The sequence below is a fragment of the Pezoporus wallicus genome, unplaced genomic scaffold (genome assembly GCF_028554395.1).
Source record: "Pezoporus wallicus isolate ANWC-B61680 ecotype Strahan unplaced genomic scaffold, APGP_CSIRO_Pwel_v1 contig_6944, whole genome shotgun sequence".
In the NCBI taxonomy this organism is placed as follows: Eukaryota; Metazoa; Chordata; class Aves; order Psittaciformes; family Psittacidae; genus Pezoporus; species Pezoporus wallicus.
In genome coordinates, this window is record NW_026636656.1 from 868791 (window position 1) to 893806 (window position 25016).

The 25016-nt window shown below is 38.2% G+C and overlaps 1 protein-coding gene across 7 annotated transcripts in view; it reads left to right on the top strand.

Moving 5' to 3' along the window:
- ABCC4 (ATP binding cassette subfamily C member 4) overlaps positions 1-25016 on the top strand; it is a 152807-nt gene that overhangs the window by 15552 nt on the left and 112239 nt on the right. For all 7 annotated transcript variants that reach the window (XR_008971182.1, XM_057401135.1, XM_057401139.1 and 4 more), the window contains 11 exons: positions 210-330; positions 987-1208; positions 6123-6212; positions 6646-6809; positions 10385-10510; positions 14356-14605; positions 15952-16056; positions 20291-20380; positions 20716-20907; positions 22502-22596; positions 22703-22789. Coding sequence is in view for 6 of the 7 variants with exons in the window: in XM_057401135.1 (XP_057257118.1) it covers positions 210-330; positions 987-1208; positions 6123-6212; positions 6646-6809; positions 10385-10510; positions 14356-14605; positions 15952-16056; positions 20291-20380; positions 20716-20907; positions 22502-22596; positions 22703-22789 (1542 nt within the window). In the remaining variant the exon portion in view is untranslated. The remainder of the gene's footprint in view (positions 1-209; positions 331-986; positions 1209-6122; positions 6213-6645; positions 6810-10384; positions 10511-14355; positions 14606-15951; positions 16057-20290; positions 20381-20715; positions 20908-22501; positions 22597-22702; positions 22790-25016) is intronic.

Here is a 25016-nt window from a genome sequence, read left to right on the forward strand (position 1 = left end):
ACGAATTGTTTGTGGTTGTGCAAGGACAAATAGGCCTGTAATAGTGTACTATGTGTTTATGTGAATGAGAAAACATAACTATCTGTTAATTTTGTGTTGTATAAAAGTGAGCATGGCAATCTGTCTGTATATCTGAAAGTATTTTATTCCAGGTAATTGTCTTGTGGTTTTACTTCTGTTCTCCATCACATTTGTATTCTGTTTGTCAGGTACTGGGATAAAGAGGTGCAAAAAGCAAAAAAGAGAGGAAAAATGCCACATTTGACAAAAGCCATTATTCTTTGTTACTGGAAATCCTATTTAGTTTTTGGAATTTTCACAATGATTGAGGTAAGTGGAGTGAAATGTCATACAACACACTTCTTAGCTAAGAGCAATGTGAAACTTGGCCTCTTAGATAGCATGACACATCCTGGTGACTTCATGCTGTGCTGTTCATTGAAGCTGTAATGTTCACGTACTCTCTCAGAAAAGTAAAACTCTCTTACTCTCAGAAAAGTGAAAAAGAGCCATAGCTCTATAGAGAATGAAAAATTTGAGTCATAACTGCAGGATTATGGATGTGGAACAAAGAGCTGATTTCAGTGCAATATTTTTGAGACATTACAAGCCCTTGACTTGCATTGTAAGGCTTAGCAGTATTTTATGTATCTGAGTGGGGTGCCCAGTAGAAAAGGGTTTTTCTTGCTGTATGTAGATGGCTGTAAAGGATACACTGTCATCAGTGTAGTACGTACTCCTTCTTATAACATCAAAGTTTTTATTGGAAATTGAGAGTTCTTTTTAAAGAATCAGCTAAATTTTAATGTGGAACATAGTTCTTTTGAATTATGTGTTGATAAAAATTTTCATTTTTGAGTTCAATAAAGATAGTACGGGATGTGACTTGCAGCAGTACTTGGCTCTTGTTTGCCTGGTTACAAACTTGGGTAGCATGGTGTGATATCAAATTATTAATACTTTTTTTTCCCTTCTTTTTCTTTCAGGAAACCCTCAAAACAATTCAGCCAATATTTTTGGGAAAAATTATTAATTATTTTGAAAACTATGATCCCTCAGATGAGGGTTTGAATTTTGCATATTGCTACGCAGCTGCTCTGTCTGTGTGCACGCTTATTCTAGCTATAATGCACCACTTATACTTCTATCATGTACAGCGGGCTGGCATGAAACTGAGGGTAGCTATGTGTCATATGATTTATCGGAAGGTAAGCAAACGTGTTTACAGGTATATTTGGCATTCGACAGCTTTTTCATTAGGGGAGTTTAAAAATACAGTTATTTGTTCTGTTCATGCTTGCAGTTCCGTTGAAGCTACTCATTTGTAAAAATGTAACGCATGCCAATATGTGTCAGACCTTAAATGTACATATGTGCTCTTGCTCTCTCTTTGGTCATATGGTGTTTGAATGATAGCTTCAGCCCTCCTAGAGAAGGTGAATTAAACAGCCCTAAAGACAAGGCAGGGGTGCTGATTTTTGCCCGCTGGTGCTGTTGGAAAGGGGCCCTGCCATTGCTGGTTTGTGTGCTGGAGCTGTTAGAAGCAGTTAGAGTACAGCAGAAGAGGGGCAGAGCTCTCCCAGGGAACGCTGGCAGTTACTCAGCCCTGCAGGTTCATCCCTGGGGAGGATGTTATACTTGGCTGTCACCACCTGCTTCAGTTCTCTCAGGTGTCTGGGAACCGCTTCACTTTACAATTTCCCCCACGGCACTTTTGTAGTTAATGGTGGGATTTGTTTATATTGGTTTTTCAGCAGTTCTGTAGAACTGGTGAGTTGCCTCCTTTGCAGGTCAGAGAGGCTGCCCTCCTCTCGAGCCATCCATCAGGTTAGTTTGGGGACAGGCAGCAATGCTGCAGTACTGCTGCTGCCCCCTCCGGGCTGTACGAGATGATTACTAATTACGCCGTTAGTATCCCTCCTGCTTTGGTATGAGGAAAGAGGAGCGTGGGCACAGGAGACACGGTTCAGAACCATGCTGAATTCTAAAGATAGGTTAGAGCCATGTTTTAGTATCAGTTACCGGTTTTACTGTGGGAGCACTGGAGTCCTTCATTAAAGCCAATGAAGTGCAGGGACGTACATTTAGTAAGCTGTGATTTTTTTTCTCTCTGTGTGTCCTGATCAAGAAATAGCTGTCCTTGACTACAGATGGAGCTGAGGCCACTCTGAGATGGACAAGAGAAGTTACAGGTATTACTTCCAGGAAGGAGTTGAGTGACATCCAGGATGATATATGGGCCTTTGTGTGCTCTGAGGAGCAAGCAACCCAAGCGTATATATATATATGCTTTCCTCTTCTGAAGCTGTTGGCAGTATCCAAACCGTTGAGCTGATTTCCACTTCCAAGTGAGAAGTCCCTGCTGGGGATGTTAGAAGGGAAAATGCTCTATTTTTTTCTTTTTTTTTTAGCTTTAGTACTGCTAGAATAGTGACCTGCCAGTTCTAACTTCAGCAAAGGTGTTCAATTGAAGGATCAGGACTGCAAAGTTTCTTTAGAATGTGAAGAAATTCATGCTAATTTAGCCATTCAACATAGCTGCCATACAGTTAAGGCAAACCCTTGTACTACTGGTATGGCCATGCAAAGGTTTTGGACAAAGCAGTAAAGTGAGGAGAGTAAAATTGTCCCCGTTGTAAGTGGTGATTTCTTTTCATGCATATATTTATTCTCCTCCCTCTTCTGATACTTTGGAAATTATCCTCTGGGAGCTCATCTCTAACATGGCACACTGCTTTCTTGTACATAAACATCTCTCTCTAAGGTATTAATTTGCTAACCTGATTATCATAACAGAGTTTGAAATTCATGAAATATGTATATAGCGATGTTGTTTTTTGCTGTGTTGATACTAGCTTAGAAGCTTGGAAAAGGAATGTTCATAATATGCACCCTTATTTCTAGATATGTGATTAAATAGAAAATTAATCTCCCCTCATCTCATAAGTGTTTACTCCTGAGGCTGGAGGCTGAGGTCACATCAGAACATTGATAAACCTTTCTAATCATTTGTCCTCGTTATCTGAGGCTTATAGATAGGTCATACTTCCTCTTTATCCTCATGTAGACCTTTGAAAGAATCTGGATGCTGATTTACTAATACTTTTGCAGTGTATGTTAATTGCTGTAGTAAATACAAACTTGGATTTGCAAGGGTGAATGGTTGGGTGAGAGAGCATCCTTAATGGAGAACTTATGCTCGTAATTCTTAAGTTTTAAACTCTTTTCATTTCCTGGAAAGTTAACATGTCATTTGTAAAACCCCTGTATGTGAACACTAAGGTGTTTTGTGATCAGTAAGAAGTATTAGTGATGCACACAGGAAGCTTGTAACAAAAATGAAAAACGAGTCTGTTTTGTGGCTCAGTCTCGTGTGTTAAAACCAAAGGTTACTTACGGTCTTAAGGTTCAGAGTAAACACTAAAGCAGTTTAAAGTGTGGAGTAGTTGGTTGAGAGTGAAAGCTGCCAAAAAAGTGTCAGCAGTTATTTGACCAAGCAGTTTTATTATTCTTTTCTATGGTCAGTTTTCCCTTTTTAATGTGCTTTTGAATTAACTTTTTGGGGCAGAGGAAGGTTAAAACACTAACATGGGAGTATGGGAGGCAAAAAAATGGTTAAAAAAATTGAAATTGGGCCACTGCAATTACATCTTCAGGGTAAAAAAAAAAAGAATAACCTAAGACATCAAGTGGACAAACCACTGTTATTAGTCCATATAACTAAAACCTTTTTTTCTTGAGAGAGGGTGCTTGCTGGGAAATATGTCTGTACAGAAAATTTATAGACAGAAAGTCAAGGTGATCTTTGTGCTGAAAACAGGCAGATAATTGGCAAATGTAAAATAAAATCAAATTCAAGCTGCGGTTGCTTTTTAAAAAGGTGTGTGGCTCTAGATTAGTACTTCTTACCTTCAGAGTGAATTTATAAATGTTAAGGTCAAAATAGTACTAAAGTCACAGTATACTGACTGTGGCTGGGATAGAGTTAATTTTCTTTATAGCAGCTCCTATGATATGTGGTACTTGTTCCAGATGTAGTAGAAAGGGAAAGTACCAAAACAGAACTTCGGGGAGAAATTGGTTATTATCAGTAAAACTGCTGCTTTGTGTCTGATGTTTCCATTTCCTTCTGCATCCTTTGCAGTCCAGACAGGTCCATTCAGTGGACACTTCAGAAAGTGTAAGGCTTATTTCACTTAAAAAAAAAAAACAAACATTAAAACCCAGTGCTACTTCAGAAGTGGTTTTGAAGCAGGAAGGAAAGAAAAGACTAAAATTGCATTACCACTGACAATGGTAAAGGCTGTCTTTTCCCGGAGAAGACAAATCAGTCACAGATGAGCTACCTCCTTTTGGCTCAGATGCTTGCTGTCTTGGTCAGAATGAACTAGGGTAATACATTTTGAAACTGTTTTTGCTGTCTGTGTCTGAAATAGCTAGGAAGAGGTCAGAAAGGTGATTCAGGTGATGGGTCCCAGATGTACCCAGGCTGTGGACCACTAGCAAGACACTGGTGCAGTGTTCTTCTGAGTACCTGAAGTGGACTTGAAATGGCAGATACATCTATGTTGTAAAGGAGTATGTAGCAATAGGTGCTGTAAACATGCCCTGGTGGGCAACTTCTTCTAATCTACACATCATTCGAACTCCTATTATTATGGTCTCCCTATATCTTAACGGCTTTTCTAGGAGCTTGTCAACCTTGATCTGTGGTGTGGAGTAAACATGATAGAAAAGTGGATGCGCTGTGACAGTGTTACCAGCAGCAACTTCTCTGGGGAGTTCAGGTGTATGGGAAACAAGCTTAAGACAGGGAATGAAGCAATCATTTTCTCAAATAATTTAATCTTGTCTTTCATATACGCAGTATCCTAGATTTATTATTGGAACCTCAGAGGAATTTCTTAGTAGGGTTCTAAATGTTTCTGCCTCTTGGTTTCAGTGTTAGGGTTAGGATTCTCTCTGATTAATAGCTTTGTAAAACAGCAGTGAGGTGCAAGAAATGTATGGCCCTTTGAAATTATATTTTGAATAGTACTTTGATATCTGATGTTCTTGCACCTGATTTAAAATATTGGAACAGAATTTTTGAAACAGTTGTTGCTTTTGAGGTTAGATTATTGATCAGAAAGCAATCCTAATGCTAACTTTTTGGAGAGGGAGAAGTAGATGTGCACTGCCTAAAAATGTGAAGTGTTTTGGTGGAGTGAACTATTCTGTTACGGGAAAATATGTAACATGTTTTTATATTTTTATATATATATTTTTTTTTTTTACTTGTGCTGCAAAACTGTGTTCTCTTTCCAGCAGGAGAAGGAGGAAGCAGGGTCTGTAATCTATAACTTTGAGCTATTTAAATTTGGATCTTTGCGGTCCTGTTCAGACTGCATATTTCCAGATGCTATTTTTTAGGGGCTATTGTATGATCACATACTATTTTCTGCTGATCAACTTATTTATTAATCTATAGAAATATTTGTATTTACTCTTTTTGCTTTTCATAGCATGTGCTAAACTTCATTTAATGTTCTTCAGAAATCTTACGATTTTATAGGAGTTATTAAGAAGGGAAATTTTTAAAGGGTTATTAACTCATTTGCAAAGACAGAAAGCACAGTTTGCAGCGTTACCAAGAACTGATAGTGTAAAACAAATAACTTGAGGTTTTTGTCAGTCAGGAATCTCATTCAAAACAAAATTCTTTCAATTGGCCAAACATTATCCTGATTTTAATTTGGTCTTCAGGTGGAGTATTCTGCTCCTGTTTTGAACAGATGCTTGTAGTGTAGGGGAGAGCAATGCAAATGAAAAGTTACAGGCTCTTTTGTATAACTTGCTATGTTGGTATTTTCCCATTTTTAATCTCTTCAGATATGAAAATAGTTTCACAACTTCTGTTTTCCACAGTCCTTCCCTAAACTTTATTTTATACTTTCTTCTTCAGAATATTTAACCTAACCCACATGTTATCTAAGGTTCTTGAACTGTGCCCAGGTATTCACAGGCAAAAGCTGAGATACACCTTCAGCTTTTGCCGTGGTGTCGTATTTGTGTATCAAGCCTTCTGTGTATAGGTGTACTGTGCTCTATGAGCTGTGACAATTTTGACTGTTCCTTTTTAGGCACTTCGTCTCAGTAATGTAGCTATGGCAAAAACTACCACTGGTCAAATAGTAAATCTTCTGTCAAATGATGTGAACAAGTTTGATCAGGTAAGAATATTACAGGTCTTTCCAAGGGGCTGTTGAAACTGTGGTGTTTGAGTTAAGAAGTTTTTGTTTACAACTGGTGATTGTTTCCTATGAACATTTCTTCTAGCTATTTCTTAAACATCATACAAAGAGAAATACTCTCTTAAAAGATGAGCGGAAAACATACTTTTTTTTCCCCTCCTTAAGTATTTTCTGAAGCTCAGAGAAGTATTGGTTGATGAAGATAAAACCAAATCAGCGTGGTAATTTTCTACTTTTCTGGAGGTTAGGCAGCTCCATGTACATTAAGGTCTCTGAATCTGGTGCAGAATTCTCACTGGATGCCTCAGTACCTGTTGCAGGCAAAGGTGTTTCTTTAACTTTGTGTTATTAAGGTTTATTTTTTTTTAGGTAAGACCAAAAGCTAATTTTTCTTTCTTAACTGTTTGCCTAGGTAACGATTTTCTTGCACTTCTTGTGGGCTGGACCAATTCAAGCTGTAGCAGTAACAGTACTTCTCTGGATGGAGATAGGCCCATCATGTCTTGCAGGAATGGCAGTTCTAATTATTCTTCTTCCTGTCCAGACCTGCATTGGGAGGCTTTTTTCTTCCCTAAGGTAAGGTTGCATGTGTTGGGTTGCAGGTATTTTTTGTCCTGGATTTTAAAATGGACATACTTGATGGAGGCAGAGTACTGCTGCTGTCTGGTGAGGTTTTTTTTTGCGTTCTTTCATCATTGTCCGTGTTTTTTGTAGTTGATAATGTGAGAATTCTGAATTCCTGTTTAGGGACTTGAAGTAGACATTTTTCCAGACACGCAGAAAATATCTGCTACTCATTAGCTGTCCGTTATACTAGAAGAGTTGGGCTACTTCGGTAGCTTACTTGCTGTAGATGTAGGCATAGAATTTTATTTCTTGAGCTTTGACTTCCTGCATTGATACGTAAGGAGTGGTTACTACAAAGGCAGTACTGGCAGTCCTACTGTAGCTTTGATTTAAAGGGGCTGTACAGGAGTTGCAGCAGAAAGCTTTGAAAGTTTCATGTTCAAAGGTCTTGTTCTCTCACCCCTCCAAGACAAAGATGCAGAGAGGAAAAACGGGAAGGAACTGAGAGAGAAAGGAAGAAAAGAATTATGATGATGGTTTTGATGTCAGCTGTGAGGTTTCTAACTGTAAGGTTCTAGGCTGTGGAGATACAAAATGAGTTTGCAGTAGCTATCCATTATCTGACAAATTTAATTTGTTTTTTCTGACTTCCTCCTAAAAGAAAGACTTGCCTCAAGTGAGGATACTGAATTATCTTCAATGTTCTGTCTTTCAGACTTTCCTGTGTATTTAATCATGCTCTACTTACATCATCAGCTTGTAAATAGCCTTTACATCTAGATGGGAATATGCTTATGTTTGCTATTTACACACATGCATAGTAGCGTTATTCATCCTTGTTGTGTTTGCATTCAGGGTGACTTGGTTCCTTCTAGCTCTTTCAATCGGTGAAGCTTTTTTTAATGAGTTACGTGTTGTTTTCATGTTGTATTTTAAGACTGGTTTTCCAGAAGTGTTGCGACTGGCATTGCTGTTGCATGGCTAGGTATGAAGAGAAAGCTGAGGATTATGAAAGGAGACTAACTTGTAGATTTCCTTCTATTTGTAATCATTGTGATAGTCTTTAGTTATGGGCTGTTTCTCAAATAATGAGCCATTCAGTGTTCTCTGTCAAATTCTTCGTGCTTTTTTATGACAAAACCTGTTTGTGGAACACTTCCAATATATTCTTACTTGTGCATTTTCACTGCATGTGTAATATGCATGCATAAGTATCGAGCTACTTCACTGTTAGGATTTTTTGAGTTTTAAGTTTTCGAGGTTTTGGGCTTTCAGTCAATAGTTAAAATACTTAGTACTTAACTAGTGCCTTGTCCATGGTGGTAAGAATTATTATCCCCATTTTACAGATGGGAAACTGAGGCACAAAGAGATTAAGGGACTTGTCCAGGGTAAGACAACAAGGTGACAAAAATCTCTTCTCGAAGGTATGTATTTTTAAAGTTAAGCAGTGGCAGTGTAATGTTATTTGGGTTTTCCCCCCCATTCATTAACAGCCACTTGTTTGGATGCAGTGCAAGGGAAAGAATCTTAACTAGAAAAACTTCTGCTTGTCTGCGGGTGCATAAAAATGTGCAGTGAACAGAAAGAGTTAATGGAAAAGCTGAAGTGGATTCCAGCTCTGTAATGATAAGTGTGTTCACATGGCAATTGCTGGGAATCTGCATGGATTTAAGGAAATCGGCCTATAAGGAAGTAATTTAAGGATTAAAGCTTTTGCTAAAATCCAGACACACTCAGTGTGGCAGTTAATTTGTGCTATTATTCAGCATTATACTTGGGACCCAGTCCTGTAAACATATACGTGCACACCAGCGTATGATGCAGGCATGAGCTTCAGTGCTGTAGGAATTCGCAGAAACGGACTCAGTATCTTATAGAATGGTATGCAGTATATTATGAAGTGTTGCTTTTACCTGCAGAGGTGCTAGGAATTTTACAAAATACATGACCTAATACATTATTTGAGAAATAGTTCAATTATTGGACTGAAGACCACTGTATATATATTTATTCACAAGAACTCAGTCCTTTCACTGCTTAGCCATGCAACTGTTATATTCTCATTTAAAGCCATTTTAATTGTGACAGACTTGATTAAAACTGACCAAATATGCCTCATAAAAGCAAAAATATTCTGCAACTTGCTTAATTCAGAATGGTTATGAGTGTCATAAATGGAACTTCTCAGACACTTGCAGAAGTGTGAACAACATATGTTAAGTTTTGCCTTTTGCTGTGACGGTGAGTGTATGGGGAGGAAAGAATGAGCTCTCTCAGTCTTTGAGCAGTTTCTTATTGCTGTCCCTTTTTGAAAAAAGGGAAGGAGGATTTAGCAAAGATAATCTTGTTCATCTCAGTACAGTTGGTGCAGGCAAAGCTGTCTTCCTCAGTCTTAATAAGAAATCTTGATTGTATTAGGGCCAAGTTTCTACATTGCTTTTGTTAGGTTTCTTGTATAAATATTTCTTCTTGCATAAATACCCTGCTTCAGTCATCCCAACGTTTATGAATGCTGGTGTTGAGAAGTTGTTTTTCGTAAATGTTGAGCAGGTGCCTGAAATTCTTTCTACTTAAGTGTTTTAAATATTGCTGTTTCTTCCAGAGAAATCTGACGAGCAGGCAGGTTAAGCTGACAAAACCCAGCTCACCCCTTCTGAAGAGCTTTTTAAAAGTTTATTAATTTATTTTTATTTTAAGTATGATTTCTGAATCTTAACTTTCGTTGCTATATACAAAAATAAGAAATCCAGCAGGGGAAGGTGTGTTTTATCAAAATAAGGCCTACCTTAGCTCACTATGTGTGAAGTAAATTTATCTACCTGAGTGAATTCAGAATTGTAATAGGCTTTGTTAGCATGGTTTGTACAGTCATTATGTGGTGTCTAACTTCCAATGCTTTTTCCTAATTAAAACTGTGACTTTATTATTTAATTGTATATTTTCTTCCCATTTGTTCATCAGTGCAAACATAATGTGGAACTAAAATAGATTATTTACTTTAGTGATAATTGCAATTAATGCTTAAATAATATTAATTTGTTAAAGCCATATCTAGATTAGCTCTCCTAAATTATAGCTCATGTACTAAGTAATCTTTGCTTTTGAGTTAATCTGAAAAAGACACACACACAGGCCAAGTTTCTTTAACAACATCAAAAGAGTCTTATGAGAAGGATTGTTGTTCTGGCTTTTCAAAACAGTTTTTAAAAGTAATTCTCTGATTTTTGCTTAGTCCTAAATTCTATAATTTTTTTTTTTTCTTTTGAGTTGTTTTTTTTTTTTTTTGTACACAAATACGTAGTTCAGAGAATACCATGTATTTGTGCAAGCTGACGTATAACTGAGCATTAAATCAACTTAGTTCCCTGAGTACAGGGGATACCAGGAATGCAGATAAACCAAGTCTCTCTGCTGTGTGTCAGCTTTAAGATACTTTTTCAGGAAGACCCTTCAGTGCAATTAAAATCATATGAATCCTCTATACAAGTCAAAGCAGAAACTTCATTAATATGAGTATGTTATGCCATTGTAAATACTCTTTTTTTGAGAATCTGAGAATTTTTACTTTGTGCTATTTACAGGAGCAAGACAGCTGCCTTAACAGATGTCAGAATTAGGACCATGAATGAAGTCATAAGTGGCATGAAGATAATAAAGATGTATGCTTGGGAAAAATCATTTGCAGAACTTGTGAATGGTTTAAGAAGGTAATCTGAAAAGATACAGCTTGGTATATGTTCAATATCTGTTTCCATTTTTTTACATGTCAATAATTGTTTTATTTTGTACTTTAAAGTGCAGTTTACTTGAACTTCTTTGGCTTTTTTTTTTTGTTTTTATTTTAGAACTTTCTATAGTTTTAGAGTGAAGTAATGAAAATATAAATCTGATGGGACAGAAAAAGAAAAAAAACCTCTGATATTTATAAATTGTGGTTTTATGCTTCCTTTTATGGCTGTGTTTAAAACCAGCAACTGATAAACTGTAGTAGTTGTAATTAAACAATTTCATCCCCAGTTGTGTAAACTAGTAACAGGTAGCCAAGAGGCAAGACATTTCCCTCCTCAGAAATATATTTCTGTCCTATATGATAGCATCTGCAGGTAGTACTCTGTCTGCTTCTCTTTCTGTGTTTTGAAGTATTGCTGGAGCCATCTGGGAAGGTGGAGGGGAGAAAGACAGCAGCTCAGAAATTTCCTAGTTGTTCAACTGGCAAGGCCAGCTGAGTTGGTATCCTGAGACATTTCATTTCTGAGGTCCATCAGTATCTGATGAAAACTAAGTCATTAAATTACATTTTCAATCAGTATTTGTGCTTTTACTTAACAGTATGAGAGCATTCAATGCTAAAGAATAAATGATGAGAAATATTCACCTGAACTACTTAATCTTCATGTTATGTCTGGCATGAGTAGAAGTTTGTTATCCTGCTGTAGATTCTGATTATTTTTTATTTGTTATGCTTTTGTAAAGGATTTTTTTTTTCCTTTGTATCTATGTACAGGCTTGCAAACTTGCTAATGTTTTCTGAGACATTTCTTCCCATGCACATAATCATTTCCTCCTTCAGATATTAGGATCATGTGCTAATTGAATGTTCTTGATTGATTGAAAGCTTTGCTGTCTTGCGTGAAGCCAGAGAGGATATTTCTTGATTGAAAGCTTCCTCAGTGGACATATTCACATCACTAAACTTTAGATTTCCAAATTCAGTGCATCGTTAGGGTTAGAGGCTTCCTTTTTAATGACAGAGAGAAAGAAGCTCTTCCAAAACACATCCTGAGCCCTCTTTCTTTTCTTTAACTTTGCTGTAGAAAACTGTAGTTAAGTCTTCAATTCAGCCAGGTGATTTATTGCCCAGTATTTTGCAGTGGCCCTTGACAGTTGCTCAGGTGACATCTGAGCCTCGTCCATTGCTCTTTTTTTCCTGTGGCTGTCCATACTGGTTTCATGTTTGTGCCCTAAGACCGTGTAGTATATTATATATAGCCTGTGGGTAGCCTGTAATTTATCTGATTTTTATGGAGAGTAGCACAAAGAACTTGCTGATTATTTGCAGATAGTAGAGAGGATTATTAAGGATTATTAGAGGGTGGTAAAAGTGCTTCATCCGGGATTGTTGAAGTAATTGAATTAGACCCAGTTCAAATAGTTTACATACAAGTGTTCTTTCACTGTACTCTGGAGATCAGAGACTCTGAGCCCTTAAACTGAAAAATGTCTTTGAAACTCTGAAAGTCTGTCAGTTCAGCCGATTTGGCAAGTATAGTGGGAAAGTTGCTTAACTAGTTTTCCAGTAGAGCATCTTGCATCCTTCTCTCTGTTAAGTGAAAATTTACTTCAGATTGTATCATCATAACTTGAGTTTCTAATCTTACTGTGGAAGGTAATAAAAAGTGATGAAGAATTTCCTTGAGAATTGCCAGAATATTTGGGAAGAGAAATTAGAAATTGTTTCAGAATTTTGTATTCGATATTATTTCAAGCAGATAAAGTCATAGAATCATAGAATAGTTAGGGTTGGAAAGGACCTTAAGATCATCTAGTTCCAGCCCCCTGCCATGGGCAGGGGTACCTCACACTAAACCATGTCACCCAAGGCTCTCTCCAGCCTGGCCTTGAACACTGCCAGGGATGGAGCATTCACAACTTCCTCCGGCAACTCATTCCAGTGCCTCACCACCCTCACAGTAAAGAACTTCCTCCTTATATCCAACCTAAACTTCCCCTGTTTAAGTTATAACCCGTTAACCCTTGTCCTATCACTACATTCCCTAATGAAGAGTCCCTCCCCAACATCCCTATAGGCCCCCTTCAGATACTGGAAGGCTGCTATGAGGTCTCCACGCAGCCTTCTCTTCTCCAGGCTGAACAGCCCCAACTTTCTCAGCCTGTCTTCATAAGGGAGGTGCTCCCATCCCCTGATCATCCTTGTGGCCCTCCTCTGGACTTGTTCCAACAGTTCCATGTCCTTTTTATGTTGAGGACACCAGAACTGCACACCATACTCCAGGTGAGGTCTCACAAGAGCAGAGTAGAGGGGTAGGATCCCCTCCTTTGACCTGCTGGTCACGCTCCTTTTGACGCAGCCCTTGTTGTTTTTCATGTGCCTTAGCATGCCTTCCAGGAGAATCTGCTCCAAGATTTTGCTAGGCACAGGGGTGAGACTGACTGGTCTGTAATTCCTGGGTCATTCATTTTCCCCTTCTAGAAAATGGGGGTTATATTTCCCTTTTTCCAGTCATTGGGAACTTCACCTGACTGCCATGATTTTTCAAATACGATGGACAGCGGCTTAGCAACTTCATTCGCCACCTTCTGCAGATAAATCTTCATCAGGTCCCATAGACTTGTGGACGTTCAGGTTCTTAAGATTATCTCAAACCAGATCCTCTCCTACAGTGGGCATAAGGTCTTCATCCTCACAATCTCTGCGTCTGCCTTCCAAGACTCGGCTGGTGTGGTCAGAGCATTTGCTAGTGAAGACTGAGGCAAAGAAGTCATTGAGAACCTCAGCCTTCTCCAAATCCAGGGTAGTCAGGACACATGGGGAAGGAGTAAGTTGTTATGGTGCTCTTGATAAAGGAAGACTTATCTTAATAAGAAGTTCAGACTGATGGCATCCACATTGTAGATAATGCAGTAACCTTTTGAGGGTTGGACTTGGTGAGTCATTTGGAACTGGAAACTGAAATTTAACTGAAGTGGAAATAGAGAACATACACAGCAGCTTTTCAGTTGCTGGAGAGAGACTCGTGTCTGTGCAGTACTTCAGTCACATTTAGGGTAATGTTTGGCAGAACAATTGGCCTCGCAGATCAGTTTTTCTTGAATTATGAACCTGAATTCCTAGAGAAAGAAAAAAAAAAAAAGCCATGAGCAGGGTCCAAATCACAAAGGATTTAGACTGAAATCAAAGGAAATATTGCAAATACTGTGATCCAGCTTGAGGAACAGCAGCTGAATAATAGCAGATTATTTTTATGTAGAGTAACACAGGTTAGTGTGTGAAAATGACGACCACACCTGGGTCGTAGGTAAACTCTTGGTTGTGTGGAAGTTGCCCTTTTTTTTCAACTCCTGCATATGTGTTGATCTTAAAAGTTTTTGTCTGAGCTCTACTGGTTTTTGATATTGAAACAATCCAGAGTTTGTGGGTGCTTGGCTTTTATACAGAGGATTTTCCTCTTTGCTCTTACATGCAACCCAGAAAGATTCAAAGCAAATTAGAATATGAATTAACTACTGGTTTGACCAAAGCAGAAGAAAATAAAAGAGTATTTTGGTTTTCTGTCTCCCAAAAATAACTATTTTCTATAGCTACTAAAATATTAAATGTAATAATTTTCCCCACTCGGTTTCTAAGCCTTTTAAATTGTCTTTGTTATTTACCATATAATATACTTAACAGTTCTTTACATGTGAGTTGGGGGGTCCAATGGGAAGAGAAAGGATATGAAAGTGAAATCCTGAGAATTGTTTTCCCTCATCCAGTTGTTAAGGGCAACTCTAACGAGAAAGTTTGATGTGACTTTGTATTTTGCATTTTTAGGAAGGAGATTGCCATGATTATGAAAAGCTCCTACCTTCGAGGACTGAACTTAGCCTCCTTCTTTGTGGCAAGCAAAATTACAGTGTTCATGACTTTCATGGCGTATGTGCTACTTGGCAATGTTATCTCTGCAAGTCGTGTATTTGTTGCAGTGTCCCTGTATGGCGCAGTAAGACTGACAGTAACGCTGTTCTTCCCTGCGGCTGTTGAGAGAGTATCTGAGGCAGTGGTTAGCATACGACGAATCAAGGTACGGTTATCGATTTGGACAGTCTTAGTCTAACATTGTTTTAATGTCACAGACAGCAGCAGCCTTCAGTTTTGCAATTGGATCTCTAATGAAACAGCTTATTTTGAAAGCTGAATGTGTTGCTGTATATGTGTGTGCAAAAACGTGACGTGCACTCTGGGGCTGTCTGAAATGTAGCAGAGAAGTGCACTTGCAAAAAGGCGTTGTAGACATTTTTGAAGTTAAGAGGAACATGTGTACAGATAGTTAAAAGATATCCCTGCTCATTGCAGGGGATTGGACTAGATGACCTTTGAAGGTCCCTTTGAACCCAAGCTATTCTCTGCTTCTGTGATTCTGCTTCCTCTTAGATACTGAATGTAGGACTTTGGCAGCTATCTCATGTCTGCAAGCTGTTAGCTCAGTTCATTTCTTAACTAAGCTGAGTTAGTTAACTTGTTAAGTCTTGGCTGCTAAGATCAAGATCTTCCTTCTTTTCTCAAAATGCTGTCTGCTAGAGCCTGTTTAAGGTCTTTGTGATTCAAAGCATGATATAATTTTTCTGGTTTTGTCTTAAAATTGTGTTAACTCTTACCCTTGAAAGTCTTTAGAATTTACCCCTTTCCTTTCTAAATGTATTTGAGCTATTTATAAATGAGGCATCAGGAAAGGTGTGCCAGGACTGTGGCTGTGGGACAAAAGTGCGTGCCATGAAACTTGAAGGAAAGGTTCTCTGGCTGGTCTATAATGCAGAAGTACAGTAGTGAGTGCAATGAATCAGTTATGCAGACATAAGCAATTTAATTTTTTTTATTAATGCCCTGGACTTTAAAAGGAGAAGTTGGGTGATCTGCAGCCACCTTATCACTTGGAGAATGCTTAATAAGGGCAGTTAACAGCTTCTTAGCATGTCCTCATTTTCTTCTGAGTGAAACAACATAAGCCTTTACCATCAAAGCAGTGGAATGCTAAGGTGTTGCAGTGAAGTTTTCACTTCTTGCATGGAAAGATGGAATCAAGCAATTTTAAGATTTGTCAGTGTTTCAAGGGGAAGACAGGGTGGGTTCTTGTGGTCCATTTGCTTCAGGAATTCTGTTTTCTTGAGTGGGTGGTTTTTAAAGTCCTGTAATACTTCAGTGCTACTAAATTACAGTTTTGGGGGTTTTTGGAGGGGACAGTTAGTTAGTTAGAGGTACACTGTTGAAGGAGTTGTTCATTGTTTCGGAAATGCAGTTCCTTGATCAGTTTGTGGTTGGTTCCCCTGCTCCCTTAGTGTTTGTATGCTGCTTAGGTTCCCTTTCCTTCCTTAGTCTCACAATAGGCTTTTCTCTGTTCTTTTTTTCTTTCCTGTTTCTCTTTTATTGCAGAACTTTCTGATACTTGATGAGGTCTCACACTTCAAACCACAACTGCACGATAATAATGAGAATGTCATTCTTCATGTTCAGGATTTGACTTGCTATTGGGATAAGGTAAATTTACTTCTACTAAATGTGAAGCATATTGGCACTGCAGTCATCCAAAGTCTAAAACATTATGTCTGTGTATATGTGTAGTGTGCTAATGTTTTTTATTCCATCCTTTGTATATGAGAATCTATTTAGTGTGTTAAGCTAACTGTGTAGAATAGTAGTGAAAACACTACCAAGTGGATTTCAAATTAGCTATTCCTGAATATGAATGAGTATCTGTGTGTTTCTTTGTGAAAGTACCTCTTAATAGGGCTGTATGGTAACTGAGGTACTTAACTTGGAATTAAGCACAGTAAGGTGGACCTAAGCATGTGGGTTTTTGTTTTTTTTTTCTGTAAAATGAATATTGATCGGTCCATTGGGCTTGAATCAGTTCAATATTATACTACTTAGAATGGAAAGCTTTAGATACTAGACTGCATGTGTTTGTTACTCTGTGTATTTTAATTGAGACTGTTCAGCTACAAATTTTTCTCTGCTTAAAATGCACCAAACCCACCAAAATGGCTAGAAAAAGAGCTGATAAATCTGTTCTATATCCTTTTCTGTACGAAAGGCAAAGGTTGACTGTTGTCTCTGTTTTAAAACTGCAATTTGCTATGGTAAGCAGCAATTTGTGATGAATCATTCTATGTCTTACGAGCCGCCCATATCCTTGCACAAGACAGGCTTGAGTCTCCATAACAAATACTGGAAGCTCTAAAAATGAATTTTGTATGTAAATGTAATGCAAATAAGACATGTCACATATTGCCCTTTATATACTTTCTTCCCATACGTGTGCTGTGTCCCAAGGAAGAAAAAGTGTGAAAACTTGAGAATCTACCTAATACTACTACTCGGCTACAAAAAAAAAGGAAGTGCTGTCTTATTGAGCTTTACTTTCTCAAGAGTTGTCTCTGCGACATTAATCTTTGAGACAATGAACGAATTCTTACAAAGTAGTTGGTATTAAACTTAATGGTGAATACATTCTAATGCAAAATGGAATGTATCTCTTAGTCTCTGTTTTCTTCTCAAACCAGCACAGGTAGCACTGTTAACAATTTATAGGAAATGGTTGCATAATATGCCCATAAAACACCTTATTTTTTTCCAAGACTTGTTTATATTGCATAAGGCAGGGCAGTGCAACTAGAATTACTGGCTGCCTTTAGATTTTAAAAGCACCAAACCAGCAAACCACCCACAAAACTGTTACTGTAACTTTAATTTTGTATTTAATGCTGTGTGCATGGGAGAACAGTTCTCCCAGAACTATTAAGACCTGCTCAGAAAGTTTCTCCTACATACTCTTACAGTGATGCAAAGTAATTATGGAGTTTCTCACCGAAAAGATGATGAGCTCAGAGAGAGAGGAGTTAGGAAAGGAGTAATAAAAATACTCTATCCTTTGTCAAGTAAGTGACTTAGCTTGCTATCCTGGCAAGGTTTCTCAAGACTCCTTGGATCTCTGTACAGCTGCATGATAATTTTTTTACTTTAACGATTGTGTGCTAAAAGAGAGACTAAAAATAACTCCCCAAAACACAGCCCATGAAACCAAAATCACTGGAAGCAAAAAAAGGGATTATTAGCTAGATTTTTAGGAAAACAAGCTAACATGGTGTATTACAGTTTATCAAAAGATAAAGAAAACCAATTAATTAATGGTCACACTCATGTTTTAGTAAGACAAGTGTTATCTTGAGTCCCACAGGCTAGTCTGGTACCAGCATGGAACTGGGGATTCTTCAGTAGGGCTTTTTTACTGCTGTGCCTTAAGTTTACAGAACAGTGTCTGCTCAGCTGAGCCACTTCAGGTTTAAACTTAAAGCGTTTGAACAGAGGCCAAATTTATCCCTTCTAATTTTAGTCACTTAAATGTGGAGCCTCAGCAGTATAGGACTTCTGTGCAACAAACGATCTCTATATCGCTTAGATGGAATGAATTGTTCTTTCTCTCGTCTGTAGGATATGTAAGGTCTGCCCAGGCTCACCTAAGGAGTTGCTGTCCCTCAGGGGATCATTCTTGTGTCCTGTCCTCACACTCTGTATCTGTCCCCTCCCTTGTGCTGGTGTTAATGCATTTGCGGTCCTGTGGTGAACCAGTTCAGAGGGATAATGCAATAGAAAATGAATCACTTCTAACATGATATATTTTTGGTAACTTGAGTCCCATGACCAAGTGGCAGAAGAAGGGAAGTGAAAGACACAGATAGTTGACAGGGCACAGGGGAGCTGGGACATTTGTGGTAATGAGCTGTCAGATAACTTAGGTGGAACATTAGTTTGTGCTCTAATTTAAGTGCCTCAGTTCAGTGTCTAAAAATAGGTGTGATGAATTCAGGACAAATTGCCTTTAATTATAAGGAATGCTATTTTGCAAAAAATACCGTGCCCCTTAGGTGTTTGCTTTACTTTTGTATAGGATGTTTGACATCTTGCAATACTACTTTCATATTTGGCTAATAGTTTAAAAACTTGTTGAAAATTTCTATAATGCTTTTGGGCTCTTAGGATCTATATTTAAAACAAAACAAACCTGAGCATGAGAGAAAATATATTTGCACTTTGATGAATACAAAGACACAACCTCAAGAGATCTTAAGAAAGACTTGTGTCTGAAAGCTTATTTACTTTTTCCATATAGACTAACTGATGTAGTAAGAGATGTTTTTCTCTTCCTACAAGCTTTGCTTTGGAAAAAAAACCAGCAAACCCAAACTCCAAGAACGCTCAGCTGTCATAAGTTGGTAATGTTTCCCTGACCTTAGCACTAGCTGGGCACCTCAACCGTGTACTCTGGAGGGAGAAATCAGATTCATGGTAAAATGCTGATTGGGAAGGGGGTGGAGAAAAGGAAAAAAGTCCCGTTGATTCCACCTTGTGGACGTTAGTAGTAGCAGCAGAAGTAGTTCTGCAGAGTTGCACTATGTGCACAAGTTTGGGTTCTCAGTGTGACTCTGATCTGTGAACCCTGTGGTGCTTCTGTGAGGTGGGAGCTGTGGGTGGGGGACATGCTCGGGGCATGGTGCTGCCTAACTGTGTATCTCTCCTGGCGCAGGTGGACACGTGTTCTAGCCCAGCTCTCCCAGCCATCATGTGTATGGGTGGATACTCTCCCTGTGTCTCTCCCAAATAATTTGAAATTAGTTACAAGCTTCCCTTTTTGGCAGTTCTGGAACTCAGTCGTGCAGCATCATTGATGTGCGGTTAGGTGGTGGCCTCTTCAGCCTTGACCTGTAAAAGGTGGCTGGAGATTTTAAGCAGTCTTCAAGCTGTTAAGTACACTGAATATTCTTCACCGTGCTCTCCTTTCTTGGAGCTTAAGACTGGAGTTTGTTTGGAATATTTGTAGCAATAGAAATGCTACTTCATTTTCTTATTTTTTTAATGCATACATTTTCCTGTTTGCATTTTATTGTCAGTCATGCTTAGTGTGGTCTAAGATGCATGTAAAGGCGTATCCTGTTAGAAGGGTGTTTTGCTTTAATGAGAGGGAGCTGCACCAGCCCCTTAGCTATTAAAGACATGAGCATCCTTTTTTCCCCACAAGAAAAAGGCATTTTTACAACCTTGATAGGAGAGGTTCAAAATATGCTGGGAAATAAGCTCTTATCAGTAGTGTAACATAAAGGATAAGCGTTCTAAAAAAGGAATGTTAAACAGACAATCCTAAAGTAGTACGTATTCACACAAATAACCCACTATGTTGTCTATGAAAAGTCCCTGAGAATCCATGATATACAAGATGAAGTTATGTAAATCAAACAGCATTTTACTGTTTTCACTTCAGATAGAGCCTTGACTAGAGCAGACGCAGACCTGGCTTTCCTAGGGCTCCACAAGCATTTCAGCCCTCCTCTTTTCCAGCATTTGTGTAGCCAGATGTGCCATTCTGGAGCTGTGAATGTCGGTGTGGTGGCCAGTACAGAGCTCCTGTTTCTGAGGCTGCTGCCCCAGCCTTGTGCTGAGCTGCAGCAGGGAGGTGTGGGCTTTGAGAAAGCACTGATTCTGCTGCCTTGGTGTGCCTTATTCCTTGAACCCTGTTTTATCTGCGTTACTTGTTTGAAGTGAAGGATCAGGGTCTTTTGAAAGTGTGAATTACTGAAGAGGCAGAATGTATGCCTGAAAATATGGTGGGCATACAGGTTGCTAATTTGTAGTGATTTGTGTGCATTGTTTTATAAAGATTGTTTTGATGGTGTGTATTTCATTACTGAGAAAACCTAACTTTTTCTCAAATCCATAGAATTTAGAAAGCCCAGCACTTCAACAAATTTCTTTTACTGTCAGACGAGGGGAATTACTGGCTGTGATTGGTCCTGTAGGAGCTGGAAAAGTAAGTCTTAATATTTAATCCATTCTGTAGTGGTTTTATGAGTGTTAAACATGACTAGAAACTTGAAAATATATGGTTCTTTTCTCTGTATAATAACACACTTCAAGATACTGGCATTCAAGAAAGGCAGATGTCCTTCTGGGAGTGGGAAGGAGATGGTTCAGAGTTAAACAGTACTTTGTGTATTGCTTCTAGCCTGTGTGTAAAGGGTACAGGTGCTTTTCTGCTAGCAGTAGTTTGAGTGACAGGGTGGAATAGGCCATCATACCAATAAACACTGCTCAATCTCTGTGAGGCCTTTAATGCAAGCTTTTTACTTTTTTACTCTTTTCCAGTCTTCACTCTTAAGTGCTGTGCTTGGTGAGCTGCCTAAAGACAAAGGTTTGATAAATGTTACTGGAAGAATTGCCTATGTTTCTCAGCAGCCTTGGGTGTTTTCTGGTACAGTAAGAAGTAATATACTGTTTGACAAGGAATATGAGAAAGAAAAATACGAAAAAGTTTTAAAAGTCTGTGCTCTTAAAAAGGTATGGGTTTCTCTTGGTATATTTTATTTTCACAAGCTTTATTTTTATCTTCGTGTCCTTTCAGACTTGTGGTACATGCTGCAATATATAATATATACAATTGATTATTATGAGTAGCATGTGAAATAAATCCTGTCGCTTAACAGATACATGTGCAATTATTTAGGACAACAGTGGGAAAGCAAGTTTTTGTAATTCCTGAAATTTCCACTAGAGGGAGTTGTAGCTTGTGTGAAGCACGGATGCATTTGTTAAACGCTATTCCCAATTATTTAATTTCATAATCATGTTTAGCGCTTTTTGCTGGTATTAAGGTAGGTCTGTGTGTAAATGCAATGAAAGGTGGAAAACAGTTGATCAGGCTAGCACTATTCGTGACTACCTTTCTGTAAAGAACCTTTATGTTGTTTGGGTTTTTTTAGGTAAATGTAATGTATATCATGTATTATGCATTGCTAACAGCTATCAAAAGAACCTTAGTGCTATATATTGGAGAACTTGCTGAACCCTAGTAGTTCTGTGGAAAAACATTTTTGAAAGGTCTGTGTGCAAAGGAGTTTGTGACATGAGATATAGAAGAGGATTAAGCCAGATTTGTCAAGAAACAGACATTTTGCTTGGCAGCCAAAATGGTTTTATGCAGCATGTGATGTTATTCCTGTCAGCAGCTACACAGGTGAAAAGCAGATGGTTACTCTGATGAAAATTCTTTTGCAGGGTTTTTACACATGGTAGATAGAGTTTTAATATCTCCTGCTGATAGTTACTCATATGTTGTTGTCTAAACTTAAGGTTTCAGTGAGTTTAAAAGACAGCAAACTGCATTTAAAAAAACGCACTTCATATTTGATGGTAGATTTGCTTTCACAGTTTTCTTTCAAATTTATGTCCCTTAGAAAAAGCTGTGAAAAAACTTTCAGAATATGTTTTATAGCTTAATATAAAAAAAAAACCTTCTGTATTTCCTGAATAAGAAATACAATAATATGCCTGTGGCAGGAGGTTGGAACTAGATGATCTTAAGGTCCTTTCCAACCCAAACCATTCTGATTCTATGATATGAAACAATGTATAATTCTGTTCTGTTACTCATAGTTCTAAGCCCTGTAAATTAACCAAATCAGTGTGATAAATGTTGTGGTTATTTCTCTTGTAACATTGCAGTAAGAATAAATGATGCATTGCAGTTCTTAGGGACATTGGCAAAATAATATACTGATAGTAATTAGTTCAGTTTTATTTATTGTGACAGCTAATTCTGTTCTAGTAAAAAAGAACTAATTTTCTGCTGTACATCATAATTATCCCTTTTAATACTGAGAATTAAGTAGTGCACTTCCCTCTGGTAAAGCTGTAGAAAAAAGTGAACTTTTAAGATCTCACTTGTTTTTCCTGCTTTCTTAATTATCTTTTGCTGAAGATCCAAAGTCATAAAGTAACTGCAGATATTTGATTTAGTATGAATCCTTGTATTTTAATGTGAGATGATAAGTTAATGCATTTCAAATAGGAAAATGCTGTGCTGAAGCAGCTTTTTCAGTCTTTGAGGTTAAAATCATTAAGAAAAAAATTATCTGTTCTTTCACATCCACAGGACTTGGAATTATTAGCAAATGGGGACCTAACAGTAATAGGAGATCGTGGAGCTACACTGAGCGGGGGACAGAAGGCCCGTGTAAATCTGGCCAGGTTATTGCTTTCTGCTGTTTCTAAAATTTACAGATTGTCAGACTTTAGTCACTAAAGTAAACAAATGTGAGACTTCGTGATACTGACTTTTCCTTAAACCTTTTAGAGCTGTGTATCAGGATGCAGACATCTATCTTTTGGATGATCCACTGAGTGCAGTCGATGCTGAAGTTGGAAGGCATTTGTTTGAAAAGTATGTTACTGCTTCATTTTAAAATACAACTGTTACCTTCTAATTCCTTATGGAAAACCTTGAGAAAGCATTCCTGGGGAAATGGATCTCTTCACAAAACTTAATGCATTCACTTTCTGCATTTATTTTTCCTCTCTTTTATGTATTTGGAAGATCTATAAGTTTTGTTTCCTCTATGTCTTCCATTTTTTCTTTATTTTAAAAGTCCCGTAAAGGTCTGTTTTGCAGATACAATTAGAATTATTCTTAAGGGAATGTATGACATATTCTTGAGGAAAGTGTCAGTTTTCATACGTGAGAATAGGGGTGTATGAGTATTGGTACAGTATGAAGAATAATATTGGGTGGGATTTTAAATCACTTATTAGTTTGCAGCTTTATTTACATTGTAACAAGCACTTAATTCACATGGCTAAAGAAAAAGATAGAATGATCTTAGATTCTTGAACGATTTTTCATTTTGGTTCTTGAGTGGTTGGTATTTCTTTCAAGTAGGTGAAATAGGGAGCTGTGGCCTGCAGAGTGACTGTGGATAGCAGAAATAGAGGAAAAGAGAATGTATAAACTTGCTATACATGAAAGACAGAGATACTGACCTTCCTTCATTCCTGAAGAAATAGGGTAGTGTTCATTAAAAGTCAGGTTCCCTTCTCAATGAATTTGTTCTTCTCTTTCTCTTCTTTCAAACTGCCTAATCTGTGGCACATAGTGGGTATGAGAATAATCCAGTTATTCACTGCCAGTGTTTTGTCCTTGCTCTTCATAGCCTGCGGCTCTTGGTATCAAAAGGTATAATCTTGAATTTATTAGGAGTAGAAGGAAAAACTTCCACTGACTGAATTCAGTGGGGTTTGGTTGAAACCTGAAATGAGAGCATTTTCTTGAGCATGCTTACATCCTTTGAAATCCACAGTCCAAATACATGAATTAATTTGGTTTTACTGTTGTTCCGTCCTCTCAACCCCTAGAGAATCATAAAAACTTGTCTTGCAGAAATGATTGTAGAATTTGCAGTGACTAGCATTGCATTTGTGTTTTACCCCATGCAGGGAGGCTTTTAGTATCTAAATTTGAAAATAGTACATCCTACTGATGTTTGCAATTTCAACTTTAGAGATCCCTCTGAAACCCCATCCACATTTTGTTTTATTTTATTGATTTATTCAAATAGCTACTGTTTGTTTCCATCAGCCAGTATGGAGTAAGAATGTTATATTACTATTAATATTACATCTGTAGTTCGCATACTCTATCAAATTCCTTTAATGCCTGTTGAAGCTGTCTTAGGCTTTAGCTGCTGCTTTTCTGTTTCTGCACAAGATTGCTCTACAACTCCAATATTTGACTGTATCAGTGCCTGAGTTCTAAAAGTTCACCCGAGATGTTAACCTGTCTCTCCCTTAAGTCTTAAGGTCTTTTCACCTTAAAGAGGAAGACAGGAAAGTACAGTAGTGCCTTGAAAAGGAGGTAGGGTTGCCTTCTCAATTTATTCTATGTTTTATGTGGGCTGTGACATTGGAAGGATCTACATCCTCCTGTGAAACTGGAAGTCTGGATTTTTGTGTGTGCAGAACCATAGAGGAGCAGAGAAATCATTGCTCTGCAAACACAGTGTATGTTTTGCTGATTGTCGTGGTTTAAACCCAGCCACACAGCTTGTTCACTCACTCCCCCCGCTTCTTGCCCTCTCCCTGCTCCTGGAGGGGCAGAGAGGAGAATCGGAAGAATACAACTCCCACGGGTTGAGATAGGAACAGTTTAGTAACTAAGGTATAACACAAACCACTACTGCTACCACCAATAATAATAAGAGAAATAACAAGGGAAGAGAATATAACACCTCACCACCCACCAACCGATAACTCGCCCACCCCACCCGACCAAGCACCAACCAATGCCTAGTCCAACCCCACAGTGCCCTAGCCCTTCCAGGTAACTGTTGGTTACACCCTGGGCATGACGTGCTGTGGTATAGAATACCTTTTTGGTCAGTTTGGGTCAGGTGTCCTGTCTCTGCTTCTTCCTGGCTTCTCCTCCCTGGCAGAGCATGAGGCTCAGAAAGTCCTTGGTCAGACCAAACATTTGAGCAGTAACTAAAAACATCAGTGCTATCAGCACTGTTCCCAGGCCGAAAGTCAAAACCACAGTGCTGCACCAGCTACCAAGAAGGAGAAAAAAATGACTGCTTCTGCTGAACCCAGGACACTGATAAATGTGTGGAGATGAA